The 11,347-nt window shown below is 55.6% G+C and overlaps 7 protein-coding genes across 7 annotated transcripts; 3 read left to right on the forward strand and 4 right to left on the reverse strand.

Annotated features, from left to right (window-relative positions):
• Positions 1 to 216: 216 nt before the first annotated feature.
• On the reverse strand, positions 217 to 660 carry PHSY_001910 (hypothetical protein; the record flags this gene model as incomplete). The annotated part of the gene is made up of 1 exon (XM_012332536.1): positions 217 to 660. The coding sequence occupies one exon, from the start codon at positions 658 to 660 to the stop codon at positions 217 to 219; it is 444 nt and encodes a 147-aa protein (XP_012187926.1).
• Positions 661 to 1,098: 438 nt separating this feature from the next.
• Positions 1,099 to 2,025, reverse strand: PHSY_001911 (DNA lyase; the record flags this gene model as incomplete). Its single annotated transcript, XM_012332537.1, has 1 exon — positions 1,099 to 2,025. One exon carries the CDS (start codon positions 2,023 to 2,025, stop codon positions 1,099 to 1,101), a length of 927 nt encoding a protein of 308 aa, XP_012187927.1.
• A 226-nt stretch (positions 2,026 to 2,251) lies between these two features.
• On the forward strand, positions 2,252 to 3,286 carry PHSY_001912 (hypothetical protein; the record flags this gene model as incomplete). The annotated part of the gene is made up of 1 exon (XM_012332538.1): positions 2,252 to 3,286. The coding sequence occupies one exon, from the start codon at positions 2,252 to 2,254 to the stop codon at positions 3,284 to 3,286; it is 1,035 nt and encodes a 344-aa protein (XP_012187928.1).
• Positions 3,287 to 3,461: 175 nt separating this feature from the next.
• Positions 3,462 to 4,862, reverse strand: PHSY_001913 (polygalacturonase; the record flags this gene model as incomplete). Its single annotated transcript, XM_012332539.1, has 1 exon — positions 3,462 to 4,862. The coding sequence occupies one exon, from the start codon at positions 4,860 to 4,862 to the stop codon at positions 3,462 to 3,464; it is 1,401 nt and encodes a 466-aa protein (XP_012187929.1).
• A 1,560-nt stretch (positions 4,863 to 6,422) lies between these two features.
• On the forward strand, positions 6,423 to 8,092 carry PHSY_001914 (glycerophosphodiester phosphodiesterase; the record flags this gene model as incomplete). Its single annotated transcript, XM_012332540.1, has 2 exons — positions 6,423 to 6,699; positions 6,975 to 8,092. The coding sequence occupies 2 exons, from the start codon at positions 6,423 to 6,425 to the stop codon at positions 8,090 to 8,092; spliced, it is 1,395 nt and encodes a 464-aa protein (XP_012187930.1).
• Positions 8,093 to 8,362: 270 nt separating this feature from the next.
• PHSY_001915 (hypothetical protein) lies at positions 8,363 to 9,586 on the reverse strand (the record flags this gene model as incomplete). The annotated part of the gene is made up of 1 exon (XM_012332541.1): positions 8,363 to 9,586. The coding sequence occupies one exon, from the start codon at positions 9,584 to 9,586 to the stop codon at positions 8,363 to 8,365; it is 1,224 nt and encodes a 407-aa protein (XP_012187931.1).
• Positions 9,587 to 10,747: 1,161 nt separating this feature from the next.
• On the forward strand, positions 10,748 to 11,086 carry PHSY_001916 (hypothetical protein; the record flags this gene model as incomplete). Its single annotated transcript, XM_012332542.1, has 1 exon — positions 10,748 to 11,086. The coding sequence occupies one exon, from the start codon at positions 10,748 to 10,750 to the stop codon at positions 11,084 to 11,086; it is 339 nt and encodes a 112-aa protein (XP_012187932.1).
• Between the last annotated feature and the right edge of the window lie 261 nt (positions 11,087 to 11,347).

Below are 11,347 nucleotides of genomic sequence, written 5' to 3' on the forward strand. Positions count from 1 at the left end.
GCCGTGTATTTTTGCGGATGCCTGTGTTGCTCTGGTATTTTGGCACCAAATTGTGTTGATCTGTTGCCGCGTGTGGTCACGTGCCGCATGCCCCTCCACAACCACGATTTTCGTTTGGCAACAGGCAGCTCAACGCGACACGCCCACACAGCAAACTCGAGCTTCGTTCGGGACGTTGAAATTGCCACGAAGGGTTCTGCGCACCATCATGTCGCTCTACAATGGGCCTTGGATATCGCAATAGATCGGAACGTGGTCACTGGCGCCGTAGCACTCGTGCCTGATCTCGCACTCGAGAGCTTTGGTGGCAATGCGTTCCGAGAGGATGAAAGAGTCGAGCCGCCATCCGATGCCTTTTGTTCTGCAGAACCCTCTCCAGCCGTAGAAGGTGTAGTGTCCGATGGCATCTGGATGCTTCTGCCTCCAGACGTCGACAAGTGGCTTTGATGTTGGCGTTGCGACGCCTTGAAGCAGCTCGCGGTGCGCGTCACACTCGATGGCTGTGTATCCGGGGCTCTTGTTCCACTTCTTGGAGGCAGCTGCCAGATCGCGTTCGTCCTGCACCACGTTGAGGTCGCCGCACCAGATGACTGGTTTCAATGCGTCGAGTTCAGCCAGGTAGCGAGCAAAAGCGGCGTTCCATGCTTGTTTCGTTGCCATGGTCTTTCGATCGGGACAAGGGCGACAGAAACGCAGATTGACAAGAAACAAGGTCAGCATCTGCAAGCTACAGCCAGACTGTTCGTCACATGGCGCTGGTACATTGTCGCTGTCGCATCAGGCCCTTCGATGTGAGAGATGGTGCAGCACAATGGCCGAACAGTGCTCGAAGAGATTATGAAGACAGCTTGCCTCTTTGCTGAGGTCGATCTGCGGACCGCGCACGAGATCTCCACCTTGAGGGTAGCGGAAGAGATCCACAAAGAGGGCGCGGTCCGATGTAGGATAGAGGGAGGGAAAAAGCTTGCAAACAAGGGCTGCGAGCGACATACCTTGAGACCTTCGCCTGCGTTGACGGCGTATGTTCCGACCAGATAGCTGTTCTCAAACTCAAGCGTAACTACCGGATGATTTCCAACACCCATAGAGGAGCGGCAGTCAGCTACGACACGAAAGAAGCAGAAGCATTAGTACAGCACGAAGCACGAAGAACTCACCGATGCGACCCTTGGTATCTTGCTCTTTGAGACCAGGTAGGCCGTAGACAGCCTTGACGGGTTGAATCTTGGAGAGGATGGCCAGACCAGCATAGCCTTTCTGCTTGCCGATACCCCAGTATTGATGCTTGTAAATCTTGGTGAGACCGGGATGCATTGGTGCATCGTTGACCTTTGTCTCGGAGAGCACCACGATATCGGCATCTTCTGCTTCGAGGTAGCGCATCATGCCCTTTGGCTCGCTTGACTTGAGACTGGTGATGTTCCACGATGTGATGCGAACGCTGCCAGGTGCTGACGGGCGGGCATACGAGAGGCTTGCTGGCATCTCGGTGTTCTTGGGCAAGCTAGGATCCGCCGTCGTGTCCTCTGACTTGGGAGCGCTCGGCGAGTCCGAGTCAGATACCGTCTTCTTGCGCGGCTTTTTCGCTGGCGTCGCGGCTTCCGAAGCGGCGAGCTCATCTTTCGCTGCGGAATCATCCTCGGTCGCCTCTTTCGCTCGAGACGACGACGACTCGGATGCCTTCCGCTTCGGCTTGACCGGCGATGTGGTGGAAGATGATGCCGCCGGGCTTTCGGCCGCACTGCGACTCGAAGCTCGTCGAGCTACTGTTCTTGTCGGAGTTGTCGCCGGCGCCATCGTGCTTCGTTTCGGTGTGGAAGATGGTCGTAGTGCCCAGGTAAAAGTCGGATTAGCACGGCGAACGAGGTTCGAAGACAGAGATGGAGCAGTTGAGCGCAGGGCGATGAACAGGTTGAGCATAACACTAATCACCTTAGGTTCCAGGCTGGTCGTAATGAGGTGGGCAGTCGGTTGTCGTCCTACGCATGTAAGCAAAGCCGCTCGCAAGACCTCAAGTCCGTGCATCGGGCTAGACCTGTCCACTTCTTCTCGTCGTGGCTTGGCTGACGTCCTGAACGCCGAGATTTGTTGTGGAGTGTGATTTGGAGAGAACGTAACACCTGAAGGGCAAGAACGTCACGTGCCTGCGAGGGTCGGAAGAAGCATTTCTTCTCGACGATTTCAGCCAAATGAATCAATTTGCTTATACTGCACGGTGCCTCCCCTCTACCACACCATTGCATTGCCTATCATGACCATGCCTTTTGCATCGAAAGCAATCGTCAGCGTACGACCGCTTGCCAGAGGTATCGCCTCAAGCGCCTCTCGCCTAGCAGAGGGCTCGACGCCTTCTCCGTCAGCCACGAGCTCATCCGCCTCGGCATCTCGTCCGCGACCCAACAGCCAATCGCAGCGCTCCCCTCAATCCAGAGGCGGCGCTTCGGATCGACTTCGTGCAGGTCAAAGGACCCGTAACTCTGCATCACAACGAGGCGGAGAAGGCAGCGGCGCCAAAAGCAACAACAACAACAACAACAGAAACGCAGGCAGCGATCGACGCAACAAGCGGCTGCCCTCGGTCTTTGATGCCACCTCCGCTTCCAACCAGGCCCGCGCTGGCAGAGGCTCTAACAACAAAAGTCTTTCCAACACTCCACAGAAGCTTTCTGCTCCGCTCCCCAAGACCGACTGGAACAACCCGCTCTTCTCCAAGCCTGGGTTTGAACGCTTGCTGTCATCGGCACCTCGCCCCTCTTCCGTCTTCATCCCCGATCTTGCAGCTGCTGCACCGTCCGCGCCAGCTGCTGCCGGTAAGGGCAAAGGCAAGGCCGCTGCTGCTCCTGCGGCCAAGACGGCCAGCGCGAAGCTCAACCTTCCGGGTATCAAGACCGCCAACAGTGCGCTCAAGCTCCACATCGTTCCTGGTGCACGCAACGTTCTCGGCCCCACCAACAATCCAACCAGCGTGGCGGCGGGCTTCCTGACTCACACTCGCGCAGCGCTCACACGCTCATCCGACCTCAGGGCATCCGACGACAAGTCGTTGGCAGAGCAGCTCAAGGCAGCCAGGATCGCCTTGCAGAACGAGCAGATCGGAGGCTCGTACGAGCGATTCCAAGCACAGTCTCTTCTCAAAGCTACTGGTGTCCAGACAGACGCAAAGCAGGCATCGCTCTCCACCAGGGCAGTCCAGGATGCTGCTCAAGCGCTCGCAGTCAACTCGGATCTGGCACCCGAGGGCAAACGCTTTGTCACTCAAACCATCGCAGATCGACTGGGCAGCTGAACAATCCTCGCATTTGTATTCATTCTTTTTGCAGTTTCATCATGTCTCGCCCACATGCAATGCACGCGCTCACACAATAAGTCATTTGCTAGAGACTGTTAATCGACACCGACATTACAAGCCGTTGGGTTAGACCAAGCGCGAGGTCGACAAACTATAGAGTGAGACGAGATAGCTACGTGATCACCTTCTTGGCGTCGGCGACGCCGGTGACGTTGACGGTATTGGTGAGGACCACGCCGGCCGTCTTATTGCTCACCGCCGAGGATAAATCCACCGAGCTGAACGTGACGTTGTGACAAGGTGCCACCGCCGAGCAGTTGAGGTTGATACCGTCCGGGCTTAGCACTTTGCCGGTCACGTTGTGGAAGTTGAGATTGTCGAATTGGAACTTGGACGTATCGCAAAAGTTGGCCTGATCCTTGACCTTGTAGTAGCACTTGTTGATGAACACAGCCTGCGTGGTGTTGTCGACCTCCAAATTGGTGAAGGTGACGTTGCTCACCTTGCCGCTTCCTCCGCCTCCGCCCTGGGGTGGCACTCCCATCGAGACGCCCACCCACGACTTGAAGTAGGCTCCTCCAGCGGGTTGGGCGCCTCCGTATAGCTTCGACACCTCGCCCGACACTTTAATGTCCGAGACGCTGACGTTGGTGATGTAGTCCGGGCTGCCCGGGAACTGGCCCACACTGCCGAAAGCGATACCACCACCGACGCAGGTAAAGTTGCGCAGCACCACGTTGGTCGTGTTGCCCTTGGGAGCGAAGCAGTCGTCGCCACCGCGGAAGTTCCAGTTGGCGAGGTGCAAGCCATCCACCCTCATCGTATCGATACCGTCGATGTTGGTAGCATAGTTGGACGAGTTGCCGGCGGGATCCGTGTTGCTTCCGTTGATGTAAATGTTGTTGATGTGAACATTCTTCGAGTCCTGCACCCACATGGACCAGAACTGGGGCTGGTAGAAGGAAAAGTGGTCGATGGTGGCGTTGGTGCTGTTGTAGAGCGAGATGCTGATCGGTCGACCGAATTGATTGCTCTGGCCAGCAGCACGGCCGTACCACGCCTGTCCGTTACCCAAGATACCGCCTTGCTTCCAGCCACCACCGCTGATGTGGTAGTTGTTGCCCTCGACGATCCATGCTGTGCTCTGGTTTTGGAACTCGACGCGGTGCGACTCGCCGATCCAGTAGCCAAGGTCGGGTGTGAACGACAGCAGTCCATGCACATTGAGTCGAGCGTGGTTGAGCTTCATGTACATGCGGTTGGCGATCGTGTACGTGTAGGGAGCCGGCAGCGTGATGGTACCACCATTGCCGCAACGCAGCACCGCCTCTTGGATCTGGGACGAGTCGTCGCGACCCCATCCGAGCGGCTTGACGATACACTCTTCATTGGTCCAGTTCTGGGCTGGCCAATGCGTCACAATCGGCTTGGCGTCTTCCTTGTGCAACGGCAACGAGATCTGCGGTGCGCTGATCACCTTGTTGCTTGGCACCCAGCAGTCCTCGCGAAGGGTGCTGTTGAGCAGCGGAAGCGCTGTCGGTAGTGTCAGCAGGGTGAAGGCCGAGATCTTCATGATTGAAACTATCGGAGGCAGAAGTTCAAGTATGGAGCATTCCAAGTAAATACATATCCATACCTCGCGGCATATATATCGCCCGGATTGGTTGGCAGTCAAAGTGGCGAGAGGCTCACGAACTGCAAATGGGGAGATGAAAGAGAGCAATTCGAATTGAAGGTTGGAAGAAGAAGGTATCCACAAAGGTCATTGAGGTGCTTGAGCCAGCAGGCAAAGTATTCACGACGCTGTCGAACTCGTAGACAGTCGCGATCCTCTCGCCTGACGCACAGAGCGGACGCAGGGGATCTGGATGTTCCAGGAACCTGCGTACAACCCCATTTCGGGAAGCCTTTCTGCATGTTTCGGCATGAAAGGTCTCGTTTGGACGCACGTGTTTCGCTTGGAGGTTGCTCGGTCTCTCTCGAACGCCAAAAGATGCCGCTGCTCACAGTATTGTCCCTTTCGCATGTGCCCTGTGAATAGGCTATTGCAATGCTCTTGGATTGTCAAGATTTGCTGACAATCATAACCAGCACGGCAGCCGAAGCACGCAGAAGGAGGGTTTTGATGATCGAAGTAACCTAGGAGTTACGATCTGTTTGCCAAGGCGATGCCTTTTGCATACTGTGGCTGTCAGATCCAAACCCAATTCTGCATCGCACCGGCAGAGGGCAGAGACTGAATTTGTGAGGTTGCGGGATGCAGACTTGTGCGCATGAGAGAAAATCTCCCATCAGACAACTTTGCAAACAAGAAAACGTGTCGACAGTACATACGGCACGACTGCCCGGCCTGGGTTGCACGATAACAGCAGGAATCCAATGCGTCGAGACTGGCCGTAACCATCGATGGTACAGCTAGAGCTGGTCTAGATGCGGATGACAGAAACGAATTCTTGGCTTCGAGAAACGAGACTGATTCGACTAGCTGGCGCAAGTAGACGCACGTGCTGCTTTTACAGTATCTGACAGATGCCGTGCACAAGGGAACTTCAGCCCAAAACCTAATTTCCGTGCCGGCGGCGACACGTGTGCCTTGGTGCAGGGAAGGGTCATGATCTTCGAGAAGCTTCATGTTGCCCTTGTATCGACATTGTACCACAGCGAGATCGTACAAGTTCAGGCTCCGACATTGATGCGTGAGAATGGGGTCGCCAAGACGAGCCAAGCATCCTCTCTACATGCTCGTCATCACAGCTTTGTTTGCTCATGCTTCGGCTATCTCACACCGTCGACCCCATCGATGATTTGCCATCAGAGCCCTCGTCCCTGGGCCATTTCGATCCCCACATGAGCTTGTGCCGGTCTTCGGATCTCGGTGTCCCGAAAAACACCTTGGCTCGATCTCTCCTCATCCGAGCACAGACCTCCAGAGACGGTACTACACACGATGTAGGATCATCTCCTTTCATCTTCTCGTCCGCCTGAACACGCAAGCTGCAATACACGATCACCAACATGTGCTAACAAGCAGCCTTCCTCGATCGTGAGTGAGACATGAGACGCGCCATCGAGGGAGCGCTCGATGCTCAGACACATCTTTCGCTAGCTGCCTGTCTGCTCTCCACTGCCGTCAATGCTCGTCCCGAAGCCAATTCAGTCGATTGGAGAAGCAAGCACTCCTGGTTCCGTTGTGCTGCTGCATCTAGCGGTGTCCTTGCCTCCACGATCGCTCTCTACCACAGACTTCGAGCTGCAGTCACGGATGCCCGACGTAGAGCAGCTCCTTCTCGATCTCCACGTTCTTGTTCTGACCCCTTCGAAGCTGGTCATGGTCTTCCCGAATCCAACCATGAACGTGGGCTATATGGCACGTTCGGCGTTGCGGATGGAGTACGCCTGTTGCTCGGCAAGTACGTCGACTTGATGGGCGTGCAGGAACGATGATGGCTCTTCCTCAGCGCATGCATCGCTTTCGAAAAGGTGCATGGTCGCATCAACTCTCCTGCAAGAATGAGCGAGTTGTTGTAAGGCGGCTCCAACACCATTCAACGCCTATATAAGCAGCGTCACGAAGGATGTTTGAGCTCGTCCTTATCCATCAACAACGCAGCTCCAGCGCTCCACACCTCTTCATCAATACTTAAGATGCAATTCCTCAAGCTCTCGAGCTTTGTCGTTGCTGCAGTTGCTCTGGTCGGCACTGCCTTCGCCTGGCAACCTATCGCTCACCGTGGTGTCTTCCACGATGTTGATGACAGCCAGGCCAACGCCGAGAACAGTATCGGTGCCCTCTACCGCGCTGGCGACCTCGGCTTGCCCGGTGTGGAACTCGATCTCCGTCTCAGCTCGGACGGTGTCGTCATGGTCACTCACGACGTGCTCACCAACCGCGCCACCACCGTCGACAACTACGGAGGCAAGCTGAACTCGGTCGACGTCGCTCTCGGAAGGCAGCCAGCTGTTGCTGGTATCAACATCAACTCGCGAACCGGTAGTCAGTGGAACGACACGCCACTCAAGATCTACGGTCGCAACGCCCAGCTCGTCACGGACGGCTCGCAGAAGATGCAGACGCTCGATGAGATGCTCAGCTACTACTCCAATTACATCTCGGGCAATGGCGGCGCGACATTCATGCTTGTGCTCGACATTCAGAGCCCAGAGATCTTTGAGAAGGCTGCCGACTCGGTCCGCAAGGCTGGTCTTGAGACCTCGGTCTACCTCAAGTTCTTTGCCACCTCGGCCATCGACTCGAGCCAGTACACCTACAAGGGCGCCGAGACTTGCGCAGCTTACGCCCACTACAGCGGTCTTACCGGCCTCAGGATCATCCCTCAGATCAATAACGGCGAGATCGTCAACAAAGGAGGCGAGGCCTACATCAACGTCTTCCACACTCAGCTTAGCATTCAGGACTACCTTGCCTGCTGGCGTGACGCTGAGCGCTACCGCGTGTCGGCCGACTTTACGCACGTCGCCGCCAGCGTCGCGCCCGGCGACCACGTCGCAACAGCCGGCGCCATGAGTGCCCTTCAGTGGGCAAAGCAAAACGGAAGAGGCACCATCTCGATCCTACCGAACCCGGATGCTTGCTCGGTGAACCGCGGCTCAAGCACCTACTGGTCGTTCCAGAGCAACAACGTCGCCGCCAAGCAGTTTGACAACAACGCTCGCAACGTCAAGCAGGACTTCATCAACTCGATGAACAAGTACATCGACTATGTTGTGGTTGACACCATGGGCAACGTGGGCAGCCACACCTACTACACCGACTACGACGACTTCGTCTCTCACCTGTGCTGAAAGACCCTATCGTACCCAGCCTCAGCGTCAAAGTGCTCGGAAGCGAAATCCTCAGCCTCTTCGTCTCTTCATGGCTTCGTGGCGGCTCTTACAAAATCATTTCAAACGCTCTCTCTCGCAGAACTTTGTGCATTGCAGCCTGCGGCTGCCGGAGGAGATTGTGCTATGAATGGAGATTGTTCGCAAACGATAGGTGTGATCTGTGCAATGTTCTCTGATGCTAGTGAGCTGACTAAGCGAAGTATGCGACAAAGATGCAGTCGAGCCGATTTATGCCTTGGTGAAACGCAGCGTGTAGCCAGTGTTGCTGGCATCGACGAATACAGTGGTGACGTCGTCCGACTGGCTGGCGTCACGCTTGGGCATCCACTGCGAAGGAGTGACGTTGTCCGAAGCGCGACCACCCAAGTAATTGAGCTGGTAGTAGCCGTCGCTGGTCTGTTGCATGCGGAAGTAGGCTGGGATCTGATCCTTGGTATCGTACTCTGGCGGGTTGCCGTTGACCTGGCTCTCGAGGATGAGATCGTTGAGATCGCCGCCGGTCTGCTTGGTAAAGCAGGAGGCCTCTCCGTCGAATTCATTCGACTTGAAGTGGCCGTAGGTGTTGGTGCTGTCGGATTTGTAGCCCATGTATTCGGAGTCGCACTCCAAGAAGCTGAAACTGGGGTTGCCCGTGCCGCCAATGAGGATGGTTTGTGCATAGGGGAACTGGTGGCCGTAGTCGGTGGTGACAGGATGGACCGCACCGGTCTGAGTGTTGACAAGCTCGACGTTGCCCGTTTTCACGACCTTGCAAGCGGGGAAGGTTTTCGTGGTGGGCTTGTACTCGTCGCCGATCTGCGCAATGAGCATTTCGTTCAACTTTCCGTCCTGGGGGTTGCTAGGTTGATGGCTCGAGATGAGGTAGGGGCGTTTCTTGTCCGAGATGGAAAAGTGGTAGTGTGCACCCGAGCCGAAGCTGTTGGTGTCAACGGGACCATGAACCTTGGAGAGGAAGACGACCGAATAGAAGCTGTAGAAAGTGTCGGTCTGGAATTGGAAGTGCTGGGAAGGGTCGACGTTGCCGTACGACTTGTCCGAGTTGAACTTGCACGGGCTGGTGAGCACGTAGCTTCGACTGCTTGAAGTGTCGGCGACGGTGACGCATTCGCCATTGGGAGCTTTGATGTAGCCCTGGTAGGTGTCGATGGCACCCTTGCCAACGTACGGTGCAGGCTTGTAGGAGCAATTGAAGAACTCAAAGAGAGTCTGTTCCTGGTAGTCTGGTACGGTCGATGCGATAAGTCGGTTGTTGTCGCTTGCGACTGTCAGATAGGTCTGAGGAGGCTTGTTCGAGTAGATGCCGATGGCAGACGAGTTGTATCCAAATGCACCTTTGCCGATGCTCTTGCAGTCAGGCTGATAGTTGGATGAGGTGGGCGCGGCCGAAGTCAGCGAGGCCAGCACCAGAGCAGCAGCCGATGCCGTGGCGGCGAAAGTAGACTTGAGGAACATTCTTGCTATTGACCCAAGGAGGATTTAGCTGGAGGGAGGGGTGGGGGGCTCGTTGTCGAGGGCTGATGAAAGATTGGGGTACACAGATGCTCGAAAGAAAGGTTTATATGCCTTTCGACGACAGGGTAAGTTGGCGTATGGTTCTCGGAGACACGTACTCGCGGAACGGTTGCAACACACTCTGCTCGGCAACGGGACGTGCTGCTTGCTGCGCGAGGGTCTTTGATCGACGATGTACCTCAAATGGTCTATGTCGAGCGGACGCACCAATCTCAAAAACCCTTTGCGGACTTGCAATGCTTTGTTTTGCCGGTCCGACGTCGGACGTTGCACGACTGTGGTACATCACGCCGCGTGTCTCACTCTACTGAAACAAAAGCGGCGGGTTCGCCGGCGGAAGCGAAAGCACCCACAAGCAAATACAATTTGCTCCCGCGTTCACGGAAGCTTCTGTTGTTGGTCAGCCGGGGCATCAACACAAGCGTTGCGGAGGATATGCATGTACAAGACTGCTTCTGCGTTCACGACGAGCCTGTCTTGCGGGGTCGGGCACGTTCTGACGGCGGTGGCTGAGTCTGAAATTATCCCATGCAAGCCGCCGCCTCGGTGTTGAGACGACGGCAGTGTTTGGCATTTGACGCGGGATCTTCATTTTCGCCTGTCGGGCGCGGAGTTCCCGCGACCCGTGACTCGCCTAGTGCACAGCTTGGCTGTTTCTAGGCGACAAAAGCTCGCTGACGCCTTACAACACAGAAAACAGTCGCCAAATCTGCCGCCGTTTGACAGCTGTGTCGATCCGTGACCTGCATGGCGTGGCTCGGGTTTTCTGCAACTTGCGACAATAGGCTCAGGGCGTTCTGGTTCCTGGACTATATTCTCGGAGCCGGAAGCGCTTCGACACCGGCAACGATGTGTTCAACGGAGGCGCATTCGGAAGCTGTTGACTTGATCGAGGATCGTGTGTGCCTGTCGTGTGATAGCGCAGGAATGGCGAGGCCGAGCTTTGAACCTTGTTTCACGCCTCGGGAAGAGCTTGAGGTCCATGACAACTCAGCTCTGCCCACACTTTGAGTGACCGCATAGCTGTGCGATCAAGCTTTGCTGGTGGCTCTTTGCCTTGGAACGAGGGAGGCATCAGATGCGCATACCTCGTTGCACTGAATGAAGTCGGATTTAGGGCTGACGTGCCAGAATCAGCGCTCGCAACCATCGCAACCGGTGAATGATCATTCTGGACATTGCACAGAATGTAGCATCATTGCTGCCCATCACAATTCTGTGAACAATCCCGGCGACGTCACAGAGAACAAACTATCGATCAGAAGACAGAAGCGCCCAGCTGCAGATGAGGCATCCTCTTCAGCCCTGAAGCGCGTCAAGTTTAGGATCCGGCAGAGCGTCATCTTGGGCCTCCCTTGCAAGGTCTTTGTCATGGTCATCGACTACCTCGATCCGTCCAATTGCATGAGTCTAGCCAATACATGTTGTCAGATCCACTAGATGCCTGGACCTGACCCTGGATCAGAAACTTGCTTTCAACGGCTTATCTACACTGTTGTAAATTGGAGCACATCAAAGTCAGCATCGACGTTGAGTCCAAGCAGACGCGCGGCTCTATCTGGCAAGCGAATCGGGTAACGAGCCTTTTCCCGACATCATCGATCTTGCCATTTGGGCTGCCCTTCCGGCTTTGCAGCCTCATCTCAAATCAGTAGGGTTAGGGTTAGGGTTAGGGTTAGGGTTAGGGTTAGGGTTAGGGTT

Source organism: Pseudozyma hubeiensis, assembly GCF_000403515.1.
Source record: "Pseudozyma hubeiensis SY62 DNA, scaffold: PHS20, whole genome shotgun sequence".
NCBI lineage: Eukaryota > Fungi > Basidiomycota > Ustilaginomycetes > Ustilaginales > Ustilaginaceae > Pseudozyma > Pseudozyma hubeiensis.